General features: G+C 40.0%; 2 protein-coding genes across 4 annotated transcripts in view; both read right to left on the reverse strand.

The window, feature by feature from the left end:
• abcc1 (ATP binding cassette subfamily C member 1 (ABCC1 blood group)) overlaps nucleotides 1–7,248 on the reverse strand; it is a 60,545-nt gene extending 53,297 nt beyond the window's left edge. For all 3 annotated transcript variants that reach the window (XR_014633656.1, XM_084469426.1, XM_084469427.1), the window contains exons 1-3: nucleotides 6,687–7,248; nucleotides 4,426–4,602; nucleotides 1,416–1,544 (exon numbers count right to left, since the gene is read on the reverse strand). Coding sequence is in view for 2 of the 3 variants with exons in the window: in XM_084469426.1 (XP_084325552.1) it covers nucleotides 1,416–1,544; nucleotides 4,426–4,602; nucleotides 6,687–6,743 (363 nt within the window). In the remaining variant the exon portion in view is untranslated. The remainder of the gene's footprint in view (nucleotides 1–1,415; nucleotides 1,545–4,425; nucleotides 4,603–6,686) is intronic.
• A 1,166-nt stretch (nucleotides 7,249–8,414) lies between these two features.
• Nucleotides 8,415–22,105, reverse strand: renbp (renin binding protein). The gene is made up of 11 exons (XM_084469304.1): nucleotides 22,057–22,105; nucleotides 21,828–21,928; nucleotides 20,528–20,603; nucleotides 20,361–20,436; nucleotides 16,779–16,957; nucleotides 15,692–15,919; nucleotides 13,998–14,079; nucleotides 11,602–11,777; nucleotides 10,996–11,127; nucleotides 10,778–10,865; nucleotides 8,415–10,325 (listed from the first exon to the last, which is right to left on the reverse strand). Exons 2-11 carry the CDS (start codon nucleotides 21,926–21,928, stop codon nucleotides 10,252–10,254), a joined length of 1,212 nt encoding a protein of 403 aa, XP_084325430.1. The 5' UTR covers nucleotides 22,057–22,105; the 3' UTR covers nucleotides 8,415–10,251.
• Between the last annotated feature and the right edge of the window lie 1,572 nt (nucleotides 22,106–23,677).

Raw genomic sequence — 23,677 nt, forward strand, 5'->3', positions numbered from 1 at the left:
AACGATGAATGTTGTGTTATCTTGATGTGCTGTGGGTGCCATTGCCTACAGAGTCCCTTTAAATGACTGGAGCACGAGCGGATCAAAAAGAAAAGCTCAAGATTTATCTCCATCTATATGCTAACGAAAGCAAATCTCGCCCTTCTCGCCTTGGCCTACCCGTATGTGCAAACAAAATGCTTTTCTCCCATCACGCCAGATGAACATAAAGTCAACAGGACTGAGAGGTGGGTTTTGAGGGCCTGTTTAAATGATGGGAGTGTGGGCCTGCGGATGTGGTTGGGGAGGGAGTTCCAGAGGGAGGTTAAGGCACTGTCACCCCAGGGCCAGAGCTTAGTCCTGGGGGTTCTGAGTGTGTTTGTGTCCGTAGACCGGGGAAACGGGTAGGAGTGTGGTGGAGGAGGAGGTCGGAGAGGTAGGAGGGGCCAGGTTATTCATGACTTTATAGGTGGTGGGTAGTATTTTGAAGTGAATCCTAGATTTAACTGGGAGCCAGTGGAGGTTTTGGAGGACAGGGGTGAAGTGATCACGGTGGTGGGTGGAGGTGAGCATGCGGGAAGCGGAGTTCTGGACATATTGAAGCTTATTGAGGATTTTGTTAGGTGAGCCATAGCGGATGCTGTTGCAGTAGTCCAGTCTGGAAGTTATGACGGCATGGATGAGTGAATATTATTTAATCCTGCGATTTTTTTATTGGCTGCGTGGTTAGCGTTTCTGGCATTACTTTGGCAACCAGTCGTAGTTCTAATTTTTCCATTTGTGAACCAAAGCACCAGACACATAATTATTGTTTATTATCTACAAGACCGTAAGGCTGCATTCTACGTTAGTCACCAGTATCTCCTTTTTTGTGAAACGAGTAGGAATCCAGTGTGACTCGTTTAGTGAGGTACTGTGGCTGAGGCACGACAATGCTTCACCATACACAAATTAAACACAACTGATGTGCATAATACCCCATAGGATCATTAACAATCAAATATAATATTGATGGTACCATTTTAAAAGTCATATTTTAGCATCAGCATAAATTCAAAACAATACACTCAAACACTAGCCACCAAATTAAAAAGTATGTGGTACTAGTGGAATATGGTCTTGAGCACTGGATATTGAATTTATGAAAATCCAATACAAAATACCCAAGCTATTGAAGAGTAAATCTAGAAAATGTATACGGTACTTATGGCTGAGCCAGTGTTTAAAATAAATTAAACCGTTGCTCAGCCAGTTAATTGTTGTTATAGGTAACGGTAACAGCATCAGTCAGTCAGTTCTATATAGAGCAAATATCACACAAACATACATTCTCTTCTGGTCCTAGTAACATTTATTTGGGCGGACACAAACATATTGGTCAGTGTGGAAAATGTTGACAGGCAAATGTAAACATTTGTAAAGAAAATAAATCTCACCATAGTGATGCCCAGGAGAGTAGGGCTGACCAGGTAGACGGATGGAGGCCCACTACTGACCTGCTGTTTCTCCCAAAAGGTATAGAATACATCTGCCCAACAGATCATCCATAGTAGAAAACCAACAGCCTAAAGAGAAGGGAGGAAGGACAGATCATTAAAAAAAGACTACTTATAATTTAAAATAAATTGAGGTAAATGTGTAGAAAATAAGTCATAACATTTTTCCGGAATTGGTCCATAGAATAACATGCAGGTACATGTGATTTTGCAAAAGTGTGTGAGATTTTGTGTGTTTGGAATCCATTTTATATAATTCACTGCAAGGTAAGGAATTTTCTTTAAATTTGATTTCAGAAAACGCACTTCAAGATGACCAGTGGGAGAGGGCAGTGGTACTGTGAATATATGGTTTGTTGGTTATTTCTAGCATCGCTGAGAGAAGAAGACTTCATTGACAGAGGCTCAGAAACACTACTACAACTACTATAAAATATATTTTATAATATATTTTTAATATTTTTATAAAAGTTTTATAATTATTAAATAAAATAATAATTTGATAACAGTATTAATAATTGGTAAAAATCCATAAAAAACCAACTGCACCCCTTCATGTTATCAAAATAACCGATATTCACGTCCGCAGTGCAAGTAAACAATCGCTTGTAGCGCCGGCCACTATCGAGATGAATGATCAATCATGTAACAGAGATAATTCTAGGTCTATGACGGTAGTTTACCACTATGGATGCTGTAAGAACACCGTTGAGAAACGTTAACAGGCCGTTACCTCTGCCATGCCGACAACTTGTACAGTCTCCATGGTGACTATGTCAAACATATCCGAATGTGATTGGTTAAACTGATTTATCCGCTTGTGAGAGCTGTAAAGAATCTACCTTGGTGCAAATAAAGTAATTCAACTCAATGATTTGTCATTTTAGTGTCATGTGAAAACTTCGCAACAATCCAAAAAAATAAAATAAGAACAATCAAGCTGGCAATTCTAATGTGAAGCATTCAACAGCTATTTTCTACAGTACATTTTCTAAATTCTGCACCTTAATGTATATTTATATATTTTTTTAATCTATTTGAGAATAATTATTTTGATTTACTTTTCAGATTGTAATTGTAAAATTGTACTTTATCAGAACGCAGTATTGACACCTTTTTTTATTTAAGAAAGACCAATAGTTTGTTCAGTAAACCACTGTTTAATAACAAGGCCTTTCTCAACTGATTTATTAATGTAGGAACAGGATTAGTCTTATTTTGCTTGCCATTTAGGCTTGTTTGATAATGTGGACCAATACAGACCTGGAGCCGTATTTATCCAACCTTTTTATCAAATTCTTACTTAAACTCTGATCAAAATGCGGCAATAAACATCAGTAAAGCCAACAGAAAAATAAAATTAAAAAGGTAAGACATTTACAACACAAATGTTAAAATGTCAGCACCTCTAAATGGACAGCGCTTAAAAAAAAATTCTGAATAATTAACGAGTTTGTTACCGGTTAACGGGTATTGGCCTATCAAAAGCAAAATTGACCAAAACTGACATCCCTACTCTCAATACAGAGGATATGGTAGTGAAAGGACGGAGCATAAGCTCGTCTTCACTAGGCTATAGGTTGAGTATTCCATCTTTTCACCGGTGCGTTTATTATAGGAATATGCCACATATTCTCATCGCAGCTGATGTAAACAGTTTTTGACATGCCTGTAGACTTAATGTTCATCAGGGGCGATGTGAGAAAAGCATTTTGTTTTCACATGCAGGTAGGCCAAGGCAAGAAGGGCGAGATTCGCTTACATTAGTGTAAGTTTGAGTTTTTTTGTTTTTTTTAAGATTTATTTTTTGCATTTTTCAGCTTTTATTATAGAGAGAGACAGAGAGGAAAGTGTGGAAGACAGAGGGGAAGACATGCAGTAAATGACCCAGGCCGGATTCGATCCTGGGTCTCAGCGATTAGGACTGTGCCCAATATATGGTATGCGCCTTAGCCCAGTGCGCCACCGGGGCACCGAAGTTTTGGAGTTTGAGATAAATGTTGAGCTTTTCTCTTTGATCCACTCCCTCGCTCATTATTTGCAGTCATTTGAAAGGGGCAACACTGTGATTACTACAGACATAACTAGAGTGACCTATACCCACAAATAGGCAAGGTTTAATTAAAACATTGTTTACTTTCAGGATATAAATTGTAAATGATTTACTTCCATTAACGACAGATTACATAACTTTGTGGATTGATGAAAGGGTATACAGTGTTTCCCATACATAGACCAATGTGTGGCGCAGCGCCACAGATTCAACAACGAGCGCCACAAATTGATTGCGCTTTTTAAATTTATTTTTATTTTAACGCGATTTTTAAGTATAAATATCTCACGCTCTCACGCACACGCAACAAATATCACGCCCAAAAATACCCGTTAGATCTCTCGTTGCTTTGGACGAGCGCTAAATTGCTGCGGCTGTCGCCCCCCCCCCCCCCCCCCGTCAACAACTCCGCCCCCGTTTTGACACGTAGTCGACTTACCTTTTCATAAAGTGTGACTTAATTTGAGATGGTTTGGTAACGCTAATCTTACTGAATTTAGAGATGACAAAAAGTGATAGTTTTGTGCATAAAATAAATACTTGAGTGCTTTTAACAGGCGGGCGAACTGTCTGATATTCGAGTAGAATTCTTTATGTCGAGTGCTTGACATAAAGAAAGAAAATATTTGCAGGGAATTGCAGTTTCACTAGCCGCAGGAGCGGTCGTAGTTGTAATCAGCGAGTTGTGTGGGTACTTTATCAAACCTACGTTTTAATGTATTTAAATAACTGCCCTGGGCCAGATTTTCTATTTTCTACGCTTGGGGTTTCTAAAAATAGATTTTACGAAAAATGGATATAAATATCTGCTTTGCCTATTAAATGATTAAATGTGGTTAGGGTTAGTTAAACCATCATCCAATTTAAAAGGTTTTTCAGTATGCATGCTTCACTCACGGTTTTGGCTTTGTTGAGGCTGCTCATGCAAATGTATCCCTGGTCATGGCGGTGGAGGTAAATGAGGTAGCCTGGGGTACACAGCCAGAGGTAAAGGCAAGGCAACCATACCAGTACAGTATTCTGGAAGCACTGGGTCAGGTCTGGGTTGGACGTATTCCACGAGCGATTCCAGTCCTGTCCAAATGATAAGAAATAAGGAAGTGACATGGTTAGTTCTCAGGATTAATTCAATCAATTGACAACCAATATAGTCAAACCTTTACTGACGGGTAGAAGAATAGACAAGCGTAATTATCACCATCAACTATCAAGATTATCATCTTTATTATATTGTGGTTTCGGGTATTCTGCTGAAATTGGGGATGAAGCCAAGATCAAGTTTAGAGGAGTTCAACACTTGGCTTGTGCAACATCCGATATGATATGAACATTGTTCATATCATATCTAACCCCACCATCTGGAACTCCACCTACCCAGGCTGGCCTCTAAACTAAACAATTTCAGTGAAGAAGACTAAATATTCATAAATGACTTGCCCAAAATAAAAAAAAGGAGTCTGTATTTTTGATGGTAATGAAATCATACATTCTGTATTTCTAAATACCCTGGTTAACAAAACATATTCAACACCCAATAATGGGCGTTTCTGCCCATATTTATTATCTTGATTCCGCAACAAGGGTATGTGGTCAGCCTTTGCAAGTGTTTTCAAAGTTTGAAATTCTAGCCGCTCAGAACAAATCAACCGCAGTATCATTAGGACCCAAACAGGCGAATCCAAGCATCAAGCACCACCACATACTCATTTTGTCCAAGTTCTTCATACTGAGGTTAGCTTTGTGCCAACTTTTGGTTCTGATATAAGCCTTGTACTGTAAGCCTTGTACTGTAAAAGTACCTGGTAACTAGTACCTGGTACTTTTTTTAGTAGCACCTCTTTTTAGTAGCACCTGGAGAGAACCTTTTGGCTAGGGCTGGTTTAGACTTTCTCTGACAGTCCAGACAGCAGCCCACTGTAATAGTTAGATTAACCACGCACTATAGATATTTTATGTTGTCTATGATGTCTTTAGGATCTACGTTTTTTTAATGACAAGAAGCATTGCATGCATATAACGCATGCTGTTTGAGTTTGTTGATTTAATTCTTATTTTCCTGTGTTCTTTGAATGTTTTATTTAATTTGACATCATATTTAATTCAAATTACCTTTGTTCATGTTGAATGTTTGCATTGTATTTATAACAAAAACAACTGCACATTATTTTCTCATAGACCATGATATTAATTTTAGCCAATACCGCCCACCCCTAAAGCACACACAGACAGATTTTAATGTTTTGATATTCAAATGACAAGTAGGTCAATGTCTGTTTAAAGAAAAAATATGAGAAATTATAAACATGTGGTCATGTTTCAAATGGATCTGTGTTGGAAGTTGAAGTTTATTTTTGCCAAGCTGAATTCTAAATGCAATTTTTGTATAAGTTGAAGATCTGAACTAATGACACCCTGGATCTCTAATCCAAAGGCATTTATTCATCAAGCAAATGTGTAGTTCAATAAATCATTTAGATGTTATAATTTCTCTTTCTACCTAAAATGCTATTTTCCTTCCTTCCTTTCTTGTGAGCATGAAATAACTTGCTGAGAAGCACAAATATCACTGCAAAATCAAATATGCAATATTGAAATGCATACAATGCGAAGCCCATCATGGTCATTATGAAGGCTTTCTATTGTTAGATTATTATGTTATATTGTGTTATGTAGAAATCAAGGTCGCAACAACTTTAATTTATTTTAGAAGACACAAATTTACCATGGCTGTTGGTATTTTATATTCATTTAATTCAGCGTTCAATAAATTAACACAATTATTCTAGAAGTATCCAGGCAAGCCGTGAAAACAAGTGTAAAATGTTGGCGGATTGTTGTGACTCTGCCCCCAAAGCCCCGACGTGACGCCGTCTGCAGCCTGGAGCGCATCACAGCAACACAGCGCACACAACCTCTACCCCAACGACCATTAGTTAGGGGTTACCTCTGCACCCCTAACGACCACTAGTTAGGGTTAGGGGTTACCTCTACACCCCTAACTACCACTAGTTGGGTAACGTTCATAGTGACACATTGAACTGACTGTAACTCCAGCCATGGTAAGCTAAGCTGTAAGCGGCTAGCCACACAGGACGCCGGTTACTTAACAACATCGACCTCAATGACTTAAACACCGGACAGAAATACATAATACATACCCAGAACGGGTCGGATCCGTCTAGACTGCAGAACTTGTCAAAACCCTTGAGCGCCATAGCAGCATCGGCCACCTCTCCTTGATGTTATGAAACTGGCCAGTGTGGATTTCCTAAAGTCGTTGAGTTTGACGTCAGCCAATCAGGTGTTACCAAGAAACAGCCCCGCCCACCGGCAAATGAACTGGGCCATATTTATCTTCCTCTTCTTCTTGAAGTGCTTCAATGGCGCTTTAACAACGAAACGTGCACCACCGCCACCTACTGCGCGGTATTATTTAGGCTGCTGTTGCCTTTATTTTATTGTATTGACAGTATTGGGCTCTTACATTATAAATGATAATGCATGCCATATTGAGTCCTCAAGTTCTTTAAAATCCTGAATCAACTTATCAAACTTAACCTAAGCTCAATAAAAAATAGTTTTGCCATCTCTTGCATGAGAAGCTGTGGCAATTTCAAACACAACAATGTCTCTGTTGATTTATTACTAAACAATAACCAAAAAAAACTACTACCAACATGCTAACTAATAATCCAATGCTCCAAAAATGGTGGTGGGCACTGGTCATTGTGATGTTGTGACAATGCAAAGGACTAGCTATATCAATTATATGAAACATTAATTATTAAAACAAAACTGAGAATTTGCAAGAGATTAAATATAACATCTGTATTACTCTTTTAATACAATTATTAAACATAATCACCAACTTATGCATTGCACAGTCTTTATGTGCTTGCGATACAATCTGAAGACTTTTATGTTTGCTTTAGCTTTCTGCTAAATCTTAAATCTACAATGCTTTTTTAACTTTGTCTTTATTTTCTGTCTATTTTTAATTTTATTACTAACTTTGCCTTTATTTTCTATTTTTACCAGAGATACATGATCTGATACCAGAGAGACGGTTGTTCTGGGTTAGAGTCCTAGAATCCGGGTTGGAGTCCCAGAGAAAGGACCAAGTTCCTTTAGGTCGGGTTGGAGTCCCAGAGAAAGGACCAAGTTCCTTTAGGTCGGGTTGTCCCGACGTGGGTATACCAGAGACTGTTGATCTGATCTTAAATACATTGCACTTTCTAAAATCCTTTTTAACTTAGCCTTTATTTTCTATCTATTTTTACTTTTTTTCTTTTACTTATCTATTATTTTCTTTTTATTGTATGACAATGTTTATATGTGAAGCACTTTGAGTATGCCTTGTGTATGAAAAGTGCTATATAAATAAAGTTGCCTTGCCTTGCAAGGCAAGGCAACTTTATTGGTGTGTTGTTTGTTTTCAAGAGACTAATGTAGCTAACAATAACAATGACTAGCCAATGACATGACACAATCACAAAGACGAACGGGAACGCTATGAATGCTACCAGGCAGGAAATGACGTCACAAGTGCAACTCGGAAGGCTGGCGTCCAAGGCATCTGGAACACACCATTAGCTGCCTGACGGCCCTCCACGTCAGGTCTGAGCTCCAAACACTGTTGGTCGCTCCTCCTTCAGGACCTCCTGCTGTTCCTCTCCATGCCTCAGACACAGCTGGTTCCTGCTATGCAACCGGAACCCTCCCTTAAACAGAGCAGCCCTCCACCAATCCTGCTGGGTGGTGGTGGGAGGGGAGAGGGACTGTCCCCATGTTTGACCTGGCCAGTATTTATAAATGAGCCCAGGCGTCCTCCACTAGTGATGGGTCGTTTGCGGACGAATCAGTTCGAATGAACGACTCTTAAACAAGAACGAACTGACCTGATTTCAGTTCTCTCTCGTTCGTATCGTTCGTTCTCCGAGACTCGACTCCCAGACTCACCCACTAGTCGCTGAGTCGCTGACTCGCGAGTCGCTGTTCGTTCACTGACTGTGTTAAGTGGTGAAGACTCGAGGACTGAGACGTCACGAGAGCCAGCCGGGCAACAACATCCCGATTCCGAAGATGAAGCGCTCCTCAGCTGAAGGAACTTAGTTCATGTTGTGTTGATTGATACCCGTTTGCAGTATTGCCGACCGACTCAGCTGAGAACCGTGATTCACCGCTACCGGAAACGCGACTGAACGAACGAACAAACAAACGATTCTGATTGATTCTTCTTGGCGAACTGACTGACACAAACTGAATCAAGCAAACAAATCATGAAATCCACCACTATCCTCCACTCCAGTGGAGCGAATGTTTCCAAGTGCTGGAGACGCAATCAGCCAGGAAGGAGCATGCTTTGCCCAAGAGAAGGCTGATATAATTTTTCTTCAGAACTGTTAATGACTGCCCAAATAATTCCTTATTGAACAGTTTTCAAGTTATTTAATAAATATGTTAATAATTGGAACACTTTCAAAATGTATTAGTGTAAATATAATTTGGATGGGGAGGAGTGGTGTCCTTTCACATAATGGGTATCGAGTGAAGTAGGAAAAAAAATATATATATAATTATATATAATGTAGAGTAGGCCACTGTTGGTATCAGTAGCCAGCGATACCCAGCCCTAAGGTACTGTGTACTTAAGAAGTCAATCTACTAAGGATTTTTACATTATAAGTATTATCTGGTAGCCTACCACATTTTTATCAGCATAATGTCTGATTGGTATTATGCAGGATAACAGTATTGTACTTAAAATACACTTCTATTCCGTAGTTAAAGCAGTTATAAAATACACTTTATATAAACTTCTACTCTACATTATAGCATAATAACATTAAGTGAATCATCTTTTTCTGCCACACTTTGAGAAACAATGCAGTGTCTCAGCTGCTAAAACACTCACATAACTATTGGGGATCAGAAGAGAGCAAGTTAGTCCAGGTTTAACATTCATGTCACAAGCTCTCCTCCCCACTGGACATGGAACACCTCCCTAGGGAGATGTGCCTATGGAGGTGGTTCGGATTACGATCCTTTCTAAGCAGAAGAGCAGTGGCTCTAATTCAATAGTACCCCCCATCTCGTCCTTTCGGTCATCACCCATCCCTCATGACCATAGGTGAGGGTAGGAATGAAGACCGACCGGTAGATCGAGAGCTTTGCCTTGCGGCTCAGCTCTCTTTTCATCATAATGGTGCAGTAAAGCGAACGCAATACCGCCCCCGCTGCGCCGATTCTCCGGCCAAACTCACACTCCATCGTACCCTCACTCGCGAACAAAACCCAGAGGTACTTGAACTCCTTCACTTGGGCCAAAAACCAAATTGTATCTAGAAAATGAGACGGCTTAATGAACTAATGAATCAGCTTTTCTGCTTCTGTTTATCTGTTTTTCAAAAGAAAAAGGATTGCGACGAAGGAACACAGATTAAAAAAGATAGAACTACACAATTAACATTTTCGATTTTTGTTAACATATACAGTACATTGACGTTTTAAAAATAGATTGCATGAATATAAAACAAGTTCATTTCGAAGTTGGCCTGGATTTAAGAAATGCACGATTGGCATAATGTGCAAATTACAATATTTTCTTTGACGATTATAGCACTGGGGTGATCACAATGTGCTGTTCAAAATGGCTTTACATATCAACCAATAAAGCTAAATTAAACTGCAACAAACTGATGTTGTGACTGATTTAGAACGGATTCAGTTTTTATCTGCTAGAAGCCCATCGAGGATACGCTCACACATGTACAGGCTCCGTGGGACATGGAAGAAACCTGAAGAAGAGAGGATATTGGTTATTGACAGCAATACGGTGTAAGGGGACCGCAGTTTGATCTACGATTGGAACAGCAGAGTGCACAAACCATCAATGTATAAAACAGTGAAATCATTGAACTAGCAATGGTACATGGTGTCGCTTCGCTATAATATGACAGCTAGTGGAGCAGACCACTAGCTGTCATATTATAGCGAACCACAATGGTGTGGACTAGTTGATTTTGTAATTTTGTCTGCTTTCACCAGATGCATTGAAATATTGTATTGTCACTATGATATTATTTTTGTATTCATTGTTATTTGTATTCATCCACTGATATTAATTCATCAGGAAAAAATATATATTATTTTTACTTAATGGAAATATAAAGACTACAGATTTAGTTCCACCATCGGCCGCATCTGTATTTGAATAGAAAACCATTCCTGATTGAGTATCTCGTATTACCTTTAAATGGACCTCCTTTGAAATCCAATGCCACCTTCCCTTCTTGTGTTAAATAGCCAAACCATTCACCATATTCAGGATCGGAGAACTGAAAATAATTGGACAACTTATTACGGAACACGATGATAAATAGAGGTACAATAAAATGAAAGTCACTGCCTTGTGTATTAGAATCAACCTACAATTCCTGAAATATTTTGGGACAGAAATTAACTCACATGGCTAAAGGTGTACTCGTAAACTTCAGAGAATCTGTCCAGGAGAGTTGGTTTCTTGGTGTTGTTGTAAGCCATCAACAAGGCAATAAGAGCCTCGCAGTGAGGCCACCACAGCTTCATACTCCATTCCAACTGATAACATAAAAAAAGATCAATACTTGTGTCAATATTAAAGAATATACAAATGTTTCCTTAGTGTCTGACATGGAGACTGTTTTTCTTCTGCCTTGCTCTAGCTTCATGGATAAGTAAGGAACAAATAGGATGGACAATTGGAAATGATTAAATCAACAGGGAGAATGTTTGCCAGATGATAGACAGTATGTTTCATTGAATAACATGTATACCAACTATACCGCTTGTATACCATTTTAGTATTACTAACATTTCAATATTTTTTTCCACTTTCACAGTAACTGATGAGTAGGCCATCTATTTTTTTTGTAAATGTCAAATCACTCAAATAAGTTCCTCCTTGGACTCAATTAGAATTATTAGGACAGTATTATAATTATTATTATTTTAAGTTAAATGTTAATGTAAAAATATGATTTAATTCTAATTGTTCGTTACCAACATGAGCTAAAGAAACAGACAACAAAATACCTGTGTAGGACAATGACCGTCCACATCCAAGAAGTAGAAGAGTCCACCGTGCTCTTTATCCCAGCCTCTTTGAAACTGGAGTTCAATGAATTTGTTAATAGCCGTCACCTGAAGTGAATCATCCCCATGTGCTCCACAGTACTGCAGCAGGAACCATCCCGCTTCTAAGGCATGTCCTGGGCGCCAGGTAGATGCACATGAAGGATACATTGTTAGCATCTATAAATGTCTCTAATTCAACACACAATGCTTCACACTTGCAGCCTTGTGAGATCCTCCTGATCTAGCAAGTTCACATTCTGTGTCTCTCTGCAGATTGCTCTGGCCTCGGTCGCATTCAAGAGTACATCATTTAAAATAACTATTAGCAGCTGTATCCTTTTATAATAAGCAGAGGTCAAGGAGGTGACACAGACCAAACATGGGAAAAAGTGTCTTCAGTTCGATTTGGTCAAATCCTACTCAATTGCAACTATTACCAAAAATGAAGATTGCTGCATTGAACTTGCAACTCTGAAACATACCACGAACATGCAGTATGAAATAAATTAAATATCTATGGCCTACATAGTCATATAAGAAGTAAGTATGTGAGGAATAGGACCACACGCAGACACACACACACACACACAAAGCAAGTAACAACATTAAGAATAACAGTTTTTCACACACACACACACACACACACACACACACACACACACACACACACACACTGTGCTCGGTTCACTATCGTCCATTTCAGATTTGTACAGTTCTGCTCGAAATATTCTCCACACTTCCAATAGTCCCCGTTTGGAGCCACGATGGCAGTGTTTTTGAACCATTCATAATTTGAGCTCTTATATCTTGGCGTCAGTTTAGCTTGTAATCGTGGATGTTTGCACACGCTACACCAGACTACGAAACATATGAAACTACGAAACATGATATTGAAACAAAAATATTACAGGAACGGCAAAACTTATTTTAAACCCCATTTTAATGATCTCTTGGTTAATTCCATTTGTACTAGTATTTTGTATGTTTTTAAATGCACAGAGATTCCTCTGCATACCACTAAATAGCACAACAGAGTTTTAGAACCAATGCTGTGGAGTAAATAAAGCTTGTCCAAGCAGGTGGAAAGTCCCTTGAACACCTTAACCAAAAAACTAACTGAGGATTTGCGTTGGATCTTTCCCCGTTTTTTGGAATTAAATATATTGTTAAAGGTTTAGCCATGCAGACGTGGGCCACGACGTGGAGCTCAAAAATAAAAAGAAAGGATTATTATCAACCTTCAAATGAACAGGAGAACGTGGACGGTAGTTTGTTTTGCAGAGACAATGCTTGTCATCAAATAAGATTTGTTGCACCATAAACTCTGCAAAGCTACGGATCCAGCTGCATACTGGGTCATTCTATGTGCCAAGCATTTCATGTTTAAATCACGGTTATGCAGCAATGTGATAAAAGATGGGAAAAGCTGACAATGGGGAAAATGACTTTTCATCCTAACTGTAAACCTGAACAGTACTACTAACTTATAAAGATTACTACAATCAAAACCAGTCGTATAGTTGATAGAACTAAAAACGTTGCTGGCTGATTATCTTAATTAAACGGCCATTTGTCGTTTGTTCGAAAAGCTTTGGGTGTCAGGATTCCCGCTTGGACTGTTGTTTTTGTCTCCCCCTACCTGTTGGAGTTTGACAGTTCTAGACTTTGTTTGTTTTAGCCATGTGGTTTTAGTCATATGCCCGGGGTCACGCCCATGTCCTTTTTTGGGCTACTTCCTGCCTTTGTTCTTTCCCGCCATTTTCTCTGTTCACCTGTTTCTCATTTTGGGCGATTAGTTTGAGTATTTAAACCCTGCCTTTTCAGTAAACTTTGTCAGATCATTACAGCGTGTACTATATGTTACCTGATTGCCACGTGAGTGTGACTAGCTTGAAGCTCTTAGTTAAGAGATTTAAAAGTTTTTTCCAGTTCTGAACCCTGCCTGTTTTTGACTAAGTCTTTGGCCTGTCGTCTTTGTCTTTGTCTTTATCTGCCTGTACCTGCCTGTACCTATCTGCCTGGCTGTCTGCGAACCCTGCCTGTACCTGGACTCTGTTTTGCCTGCTGGACTGTTCTTTGAATAAATTTCAATCACTCCAGAAGTTATTCTGATCTGCTCTTGATTCCCGTTCATTCGAGTCGTGACATAGGGTCTAGACCATCTGCAAACTTTTTAACTCAATACAATTGAGTTAATTGTCAACAACTCCGGCCCGCGACTTGTCCAAGACTTAAATTTTGGCCCACTGTACAGTTTGAGTTTGACACCCCTGCTCTAGGGGGATGCCATAAGTAGCATATTCATAGATCCTGGCATAGAAGTTTCAAAGTGTTCATGCAACCAAAAAGGTTACCTGGGTTCTGCAGTCGTCCCTGGCAACCATTCAATTCAGCTCCCTCCACAGAAACATTCTCCAAGACAGCCATGCCCCCTCTCTGTACAAGAAGAAAGTGAAGTTAATACTCACTTGTTTTGTATATCAATTAAAAATAACTTGTGTAGAAACTCGAGGAGGCTCTAAATCGCTCAATTAAAAGTACCCTCCATGACATCAGAATCATGCTTCTCTCGTCTCCATTCATTTGAGTTAACTCGTTTACAGCAGTAGCAGCTAACTGGTTCCTTGTGTCCAGGGCTGATGTCTTGCATGAGGCTGTGTTGGAGTCGCTTCAAGACACAGAGCGGTGGAGAGGGAGGAAGCTATGGCAAAGGAGCCTGAATATCTCCTCCAGTACATCGTTGTTGCAATAGCAATCAATTAGTTGCTCAAAGGTAAAAAAACGTAACAACAAAACAATGTCTTCAGAGGGAACGGGACTGTAATGAACTCGCAGCCAAATTCAAATGTAAACATGACTTTCTAATGGAGACCTGGCTAAATAAAGGCCCTGCTATCCTCATTTTGACCATTCAATAATGCAAGCCCAAAGGGTATTGGCCTTTATATTTACTTGAAATAACTGGAGTGGAAAATGTCTTCTGCCAAGAAATAAGAAGGAAGCCAACAGTTAGCAAGCACTTACATTACTTATTTTAGTTGTATCTTCGAAGCTAAGAACAAGGCTAACGGTGGTTTGGGGAAATCCAGCAGCCTCCTTATCACGATTCCTGAATCACTCTGTTTGGATTGGTACATTCGCTGTACTTTCTGCTGCTTTATATTATATATTCTAACACTAACACTAACAGATATAGTTGCTACACACACAGCACTGCGAAAGCAACTACATCTGTTAGTTGTAGACTGACAAACGGTTCATCCAATCAGGACGAGGCGATTTCTCAAAAACTGACAAATACTTTGGCATCAGTCCCACGTGAATAGAGCAGCGGTCCGTTGGGGTCGGAACCTGGTACCGGGCTTTGCTTCAGCTTAACCAAACTAACAACCATCCCGACTGAACGATGGCCATATGTTCATTAGAAGGGAACTCAGTCCACGCTTAAATACAATGTTTATGAGTAGCGAACTCAGTCTAGGCTTTAATACAATGTTTATGAGTAGTGAACTCAGTCTAGGCTTTAATACAATGTTTATGAGTAGTGAACTCAGTCTAGGCTTTAATACAATGTTTATGAGTAGTGAACTCAGTCTACGCTTTACGCTCGTGCATGTTGCAGAAAGTATACAACAGCGACCCCTGGTGTCACACTTTATGATGACAGAAGACGGTGTAACACCGGTCCGTGGCGTAACAAAGGTTGGGGACCTCTGCTGTAGAGGAGGGACCACTGCATGATACTGAACCGACTATGGTTTGCCATTGACCATCTGAGAGAGTACCACAATGGCTTTTGAGAGAAGAGAACAGTAGTTTAGATGTTGGCCTGGAAGAACATCGAGGTGAAGAACGGTTCTTCTTCTGTGACTCTTGTTTAGCCGGAACTTGTTAAAGTTGCCGTATGTACAATTCAAAGACCCAGAAACTCTGAGTCTGTAAATAAGAAAGCTCTCATTTATGTCCCTTGGCATGAAGATGAATGTTCACCAGGAAACCATCTATTTATCTGCCTATAAATCTGTTTTTGTAAATCCAGCAGTCTTACCTGAATGTGTTGCAGGATTTTTTGAACACACCAGTGGCCGGTCTCTCGATACTTCTGGCCCAGATCCTGGTCCCGCTCCTCTGTCAGCTGTTGGACCAGACTCAGCACCATCATGGGCACAGCCAAGCTGCTCACAGGCTGGTCTCCAGGGAGCTTGGGCCTGCCAAGCTCTGAAGCGTCCACTCTGACCCAGTGAATGACGTGATCCAGCATCTGTTCTGCTTCTGCCTACAAAAACAATAAGGAATTTTATTGCAATCCATATATGGACAGTCTTCTGATATAACGTGCATTCAGACCAGATAAAAGTGTCGATAGGTTTCTGCCTTTCCCTGGGATGTTAAAGAATATTTACGAAATGAAGATTTGACACAAAGTGAATAGGTAACGGCATATTTTGTGTATGTGTATATAAAACTAAAATTAGCAAATAAAATAACTTTAAATAAATTATTAATAATAATAATATAATAATATTATTTTCTTGTTTTCTGGGTTGAGTGAGTTATTTAGAAAAATATCCTTTAAATATTTTTTCTGAGGGTATATATGTACACACAGACATACTGCAGGTATATACCTACAGTATGTCAACATTCATATCAGAATTAATTTTTGTTTTTAGTTCCACTTACTTTACATTCAATTACACTTGCAGTAAGTGACAGCCTGTTTACAATTCCCAAATCTGTGGTGCTACTTATTTGAATTTAACTACACTTGTAGTAACTGTTGGTTTACAATTGTACTAATTAACTGCCTATATATATATATATATATATATATATATATATATATATATATATGTGTGTGTATATAAAAATTTCCTATCCAGCGAAACCTAGTTAAGTTAATTGTTGTTAATTGTTATATAAAATGTCTAATCTCTCTCTTTGGATATGTTCTACATATAAAAACTAAACGTTGGTATCCTCTCCTCTTGTTGGGGATCTCCATCCCAGGGTGGGCCGGTGTAGCAGCGTTACCACGTCTCAAGAGTCTTGATAATATATATATATATATCTACATAATATACTCCCTAAAGTCGAGTTCAAAAACAGACAGGAAAAGGTTCTAAATGCTTTACCTGCATATCTTTGTCTCCAGTGACCCGGCTTAATTCGTCCATTGCCATGATGTAGAAACACTCACTAAAGATAGAGCGCTGAACCTTCACTGCTTTCCCGTCCTTGGTTAAACAAAAGGCACATTTCCATGTAGGAGAGTCGCTGGGAACACGAGCAAACCGTCTGAGGAATTCTCCACCTAAAGAATAAGAACAGAGGTAAACACAAATGTCATTAGTGTTCCTTTCACAAGTAACTTATTTGTCACAATACTGTTTCATTAGTGTAGTGATTAGAGTCACTAAGGAGCTATAATCCATAGCTGAATAGTTGAGCTTGAATCCCAGCTGGAAGAAAAAGACCCATAACAGACTCTAGAGCCCTCATCCTCACCCTAACCCTAACCGTCACCCTAACCCTTACCCTCACCCTCACCCTAACCCTCAATGAAAAACAGTTTTTAATTTGAACTGCCACTCACTGGATGTTTTTGTTCCTCTCACTATTCTCTGTCAGCTCTAGAGTCTGAAGAACAGTGTGTGTGTGTGTGTACAGAGTCTCTGTACATGTGTTCAGACTCTGTACATGTAGTCTGAACACACGTCAAACATTGAAGTGGACTACAATGCCAGACCAAAGACTTTTTTACTCTAAGTCGACATTTAAAGCAGATAGACAGTCGACTTATCGTCACACATTCATGATATTAACTTTTTAAAATATATATATATATGAATGTGTCGGAACAAAAAATGAGATTTTCATTCATTACTTATATTTTAATCAAATTTGACAATGTAAAATATTAGAATGGATCTACATTTTAGTGCCCTGGTGTTAAAACAGTAAACAAGTAACAAGTAAAAACAGTCCTGCATTTTAGAAATGAGCGAACAGACAGTGAGGAACATGCAGACATGAGGAACATGCAGACAGTGAGGAACATGCAGACATGAGGAACATGCAGACATGAGGAACATACAGACAGTGAGGAACATGCAGACATGAGGAACATGCAGACATGAGGAACTCTGTCGTTTGGAACTAGTTTGGTTTCGAGATCTCCGACCTCGACCAACAAACAATACTTTGTAAGTTGTGTTGCAGTGTTGTTTCAGCCCGAGGTGGAAACACCAGCAACCCGGTGAACCACCTGAAAACTATGCATGTCTGTCAATATGAGGAATAGTTACAGGAACAGTTAGCACCGCAGCACGACCCAAGACCAGACTCCGCATCAATGAAGTCATCCTTCGCTGCTGCCGGTGTTACGGCGGTTCCCAAGCTATCTGTCTCCTGATGGAGTGCACGTGGCGGGCACGAGCATATTTACCCAGATGAGCCAGATGAAGCAGAGCTCACGTCAGCATATTCGTCGAAATTCCACAAACCTCACTTTAGTTTGTATGTGTTGTATCTCGTTGGAATTGTTGGAAATGGATATGTGTTACAGAGTACTACATCAAAGGCACCTAAAACACGTGATTAGATTAATTATTTGTCTTCATACTTAAAAGAAATGTGCTGAATTCGATCACATTATTGCACCTTTTCCACCGACAGTGCCAGCTCAACTCGCCTCTGCCTTTTTTTGCGTTTCCATCTCCAAAAAAAGTACCTGGTAACTAGTACCGGGTACTTTTTTTAGTAGCACCTCCGTCGAGGTTCCAAGCGAGCTGAGCAGGTACTTTTGTGTGACGTAAACAGGCTGCTGGCCACTGATTGGCCAGCGGCTGCAAACGGAATAATCACTCAAAGTTAAGCTGAGTCCGGCGTGGCTGGAGTCCACGGACCCGCTCCCGAGGGGGACACGGATCAGCATTTCGCTGTTTCGTTTTTGTGTCGTTCCTTTCCCAGGGCTCAATTTTCGCCTCCATCAACGTTACCGTATGACAACAATAGACACGCAGTCATTGCGCTTTTTATTTTATTTTATTTCCCATCATAACCTTTCCCGGGAATCAGGAAATAGTCTTGATCAGATTTCCCGGGAATCCCGTCTCCCGGGATTAAAACCTAATGACGACCCTCCCACATTGAAGAGGTTCTTTTCTACGACCCGCCCACGTTGAAGAGGTTCTTTTTTAGATGGAAACGCAACGTGCCTGGAACCAAACCGAGTTGTGCCGAGTTGAGCTGGATCTGTCGGTGGAAAAGCGGCATATGGAGAGAACATTTTGGCTGGGGCTGGTAGTACTTGGCAGTACCAAATATAAGCATTGAGTTGTCATGGTTTCCCAGGATTCTAAAAGATTTCATTCATCATGTTACAATGCTGCGTTTACATTAATACATTAATACTCCAATATTAATCGGAATAAGGTCTTAATCAGAATATGACGCTGTCATGTAAACACCATTCTCCGATTGCCTTAATTAGATTAAGGTCATATTCGGAATAAGCATAATCTGAATAAGGTGTGTGGAGTATTCCATTCATATTCTGATTATTGAGGCACATTCTAGACACGTAGGCCTATACACCTTAATCGCATTATAACGTCCTTTCAGAATATTCGCAGCATTTTGCGACAAGCCGACAACTGAGTCACATTATGGCAACAAACTGACTTCAGAGCTGCCAACTCTCACGGTTTCACCGTGTGACACACGCTTTTGCCTGTTTACACACGCACAATACAACACTCCCCCCCCCCCCCGTCAACAATGCTGATCGCAATCCAACACTCCCCCCCCGTCAACAATGCCGATCGCCCGCAATCCAACACTCCCCCCCCCCCCCGTCAACAATGCTGATCGCCCGCAATCCAACACTCCTCTCCCCTCCCCCCGTCAACAATTACACCCGGGGACCCTGCTATAAAGGTATGCATTACAAGATTCTACAGAATCTCCCTCCGGCCAAAACCCAAAAGTTGGCAGCCCTGTGACTTACAACGCGTGTTGTTTACTCGTGACACACAAGTCTCACATTTATTATGTTGTACGCGAGCAGATACCGTTTAAGTTTCATATTTTCAAAGTTGTTCGTGAGCATAATAATCAATAAGAAAACCGAAATTATAGTATAGGGTAGAGCGTTGCTATGGAAATGTAACCCTCATTTTTGGTCTGGTAGCGTCCTCCGGTCACTGCAGGATCGTGGGAACATTCGGGTTACAAATAAATAAGTCAATGCAGTTGTTCTCAGTGTTTGTGAGAAACACTGCTTAATCAGTCTATGCTGGGCTACATGTAAACGGGGAATATGAAAAGAGTATTCTTTTAATAACTCATGTAAACACCTTAATCGCAATATTACCATAATCAGAATAAGGTCCATAATTGGGTTAAGGTTGACCATGTAAACACAGTAAAATAAAATGATACATTTTCAGCACTGGTAAGCATTACGCATTATATTTGTAATGTTTCTTTATTGGATGATAATATACAGATTTGAAGGTGTTTCGACACATCTGCAGCACTTTCTATAGTATCACCATGGGGGCCAAGGTGGTTAAATAAAGCTTTGAGAAAAAACATCATTGCACAGAATGGAAATGTTAAAAAACGTGTCACCCTAGTGGAGACAAGAAGAAAAAAAGTGAATGTGTTCAAAATGTAGACTAACCCTAAAGAATGAAATATAATTTACCCACCAGCTTTTGCAGCTTGAAGAATTTCTTGCTTGTGAAAGCGCTCCATTGTTCTATACAAACGGCAGTACATCCATACCTAAAATATAATAGGGCATAACCATCATAATACAATGTGATATGTGATGTGCAGGTAACATGTAGGCCTATGTGTCTTTGAAGTGACCTACCTGTCTGCCCTGCAACCAGACGTACTTCAAATCATCGTAGACTTGTCCTTCTTTATTGATGCAAGTGAAAAACCCTCTACACGAAGAATAAAGAGATTAAGGGTCAAAATTACCACTCTACACATACTATCTAAACACACTGTTTTTCTAGATAATATGAATTGTGGAGCAATTTTATAACCTAACCCTAACCCTTTTTTTCAATACGGCTCAGTCCGGGTCACGCCCACTTTTGGCGGTGGAAACGCGACCCGTGCCGCACCTTAGCAGACTGAACCGACCCGCACCCTGCGGTGGAAATGCGCCATAAGAACCCCGGGTTAGACTTCATAATAGACTTATAGATAGAGGCTTAAGATGCAGGAGTTTAGTTACACATCATAAATAGAAACGTATTATTTGCAGAGAACCTTGATGGACCAAAGTGCTGCAATGGGGATCTTTAAAAGAAAAAAATCTCTGAACCATGGATGGATGTGAACAAGCTCTGCATGCTTACTGCTCTAACATACCACAGCTCAGATAGAGCAGGAACATGTTTTAAATCAATCAAGTGTTGCAATTTTGATTTTTGTTTAAGAGTTCTGGGAAGGCTGGGATACATGTTATCTCAATGGCTACGGTAATAGTGCATCAACGATGATGCCTTTAATATTTGTCTCAATGTAAGATTGTAACATTGTAAGAAGCAAAGGCCCCAACACAGTTAAAGGTTGGTCTGGCAGCAGGTTGTGCAGCTGTCGTATCTCTCACTATAAACCAGCCCCCTCTTTTCCCATCAATACAGCGTCAACACACTATTGTATCAACAACACATGCATATGGTATAGCTCTCAGAACACCCCTACTTTAGGATGTCTTATATACACTTTTCATATGTGCATGCGTGATTGTTTCTGATAGATAATCATAAATATTTATCCTGCATACATTAAACTATTTCATTTGCATGTGTATGTGACAGAAGTACATGTGCATACGTTTGTGTTTCTCATATGCATGCCAAAGTGTTTCAGACGAGTATATATATTTGTGCAGAGCTTAGTAGGCTACATATTGTATGTGTGAGTGTCTCAGTAGTGAGCGTGAGAGTGTGAGTCTAAATGTGTAGACAGCTGAAAATATGTGTTGTTACGATACGATCGGGTCAGAGACTCCATAAGACAAGTTCATTTTAATAACCAGGTTCTCTTAACTATATGTTGAGTTTTGTTGTCTGTTTTATCAGTTTGCGGTCATCGCAAGCTAAATTTAGCAGTTTATTGAACCTGAAATCAAAACGCATAATACTGTGGCTTACCCATATTTCGTGTCGTGAGAATAAGTCAGCCAGAAGTTCACAACATGGTCGAGTTCTGTGCGAATTTTCTCTCGATACTGTTCCAACATGACGACTGACATCTAAAAAAAAAATAGGCCTACTCATTAAGCGTGACGAAGATGTGTGGTAGCCTAACATGTGTTGTATTTAAATACTTTAAAATTTTACAATTTCATGTAATACATCATTAACGTGTCAAGCAACTTACGTTGAAAGCCAGGGAATTGTTTTGCTGATTCTGGGGAAGTGTGCCCTTCGTGACGAGCTTCACTCACGTGAATATCACATGAGCTGCTGAGGCAGCGTCTGAGTGAAATAACGCTAACCCCATGACTCCACCGTAAAGTCCCACCGGAGGGCGCTGTTTCACATTTTATTCTACATGCACGAGTTTGAAGCATAGACAGGCATTAAGAGCGATGGCGACGATAATGTTATTTTTCAATCTCGTGCATGTTTCTGCATGTGAACGACTTGATTCCTGTCTACGCCTTAAACTCGTTCCAGAAAATGTGCAAGGGCGACCCCTATTAGTCTTAACCCACAAATGTATTGAAATAAATTACTTAATTCTATGCACCTTTGACTTATTTTACTGTCAATGTATATAAAGGCAAGATAGTAGCACATGATTATATGAGTTACAGTTAATAAAGACTAATAAAGATTTAATAGAAGCAACATAGTATAAAGCTCTAACTGATCTCATAAAAAAGGAAGAAATGTCCATATAAACATGTATATTTGTTTTATTATTAAATATTGGACAATAAACATAAAAAATGTACATTTTATTTGAGAGGTTTTAAAATTACAGTAAGCAATGGCATATAGGGTATTTATGTGTATTAGCCCTCAATTGTTAATATTCAGTCAAACAAACGGACAGAGCCAGGGGGGGATTTCATCAAAGTCGCTAAAACACTTTTCCTGGGATTGGGGGTGTTGTTTTGGGTCTCTGGTGCTGCCACACGCATACAAACTTTGAAATAAGTCTGTACATGCCTTTTTGAGTGAGATGCATTTCTGAAAGTACCCTGCCTACAGTCTCCAGATTAGTGGTGGCTCGTTCGCGAACGAATCAGTTCGAACGAACGACCCTTTAAAACGAATAAACCGAACTGATTCGCCGCTCTCGTTCGCCGTCGTTCGTCTTGTTCGTTCTCCGAGACTCGACTCCCAGCTCCACCCAATAGCATAGCAGTGCATTCGCTATTCGTTTGAACGAGAACGAGGGAGGAGCCGAGTCTGACGACTCAGTGACTGAGAATCATGATTCACCGCTACCGGAAATGCAAACGAACGAACAAACAAATGAACGACTCTTCTTGGCGAACTGACCGACGCAAACTGATTCTTTCAAACGAATCATGAAATACACCACTACTCCAGATGATCCGTGTCGGCGCTGCCTCCTAAATAGGAAGGAGGCACATTTGAATATTACCACCCAATTCCCCACCCCCCTCCAATCAGAGCATAGATACGATTTTGTAGCCCAGCGGACAAGCGCTGGGCGGAGATGTTCGCGCATTTCAGAAGCAGGGAGATCGTGTTTTTCATAGGCGGAATCCGGAAAAAGTCCCGCCTCAAGTGCTAGGATTGGACAGGCAGCCTGTCAGTCAAACTCGCACGCTGACTCTTAAACCTAACCCTAATCCTAACCATAACGTAACCCTAACCCTAACCGTAACCCTAACCATACCCCTATCAGAGAAATGCGTTTGACTAACGTTAGTTTAATATACATTACAATTTAAGCTACCTACCCTGCAGTCACGTGACAGATTTTTGCCTTTTTGGATTGGATCAGGGATTTAAACCAATGT

The sequence above is a fragment of the Micromesistius poutassou genome (genome assembly GCF_964030765.1).
Source record: "Micromesistius poutassou genome assembly, chromosome: 6".
Classification (NCBI taxonomy): Eukaryota; Metazoa; Chordata; class Actinopteri; order Gadiformes; family Gadidae; genus Micromesistius; species Micromesistius poutassou.

Bases quoted from the DNA above. Each gene is read 5' to 3' on its own strand.
- renbp (XM_084469304.1), bottom strand. From the start codon at position 21,928: ATGTCAGTCGTCATGTTGGAACAGTATCGAGAGAAAATTCGCACAGAA. The intron at 10,866-10,995 runs GTGAGTTAATTT...AATTATTTTCAG, and splicing joins ACGAGTACACCTTTAGCCAT to TTCTCCGATCCTGAATATGG. The intron at 10,326-10,777 runs GTAATACGAGAT...TCTCTTCTTCAG, and splicing joins CAAAGGAGGTCCATTTAAAG to GTTTCTTCCATGTCCCACGG.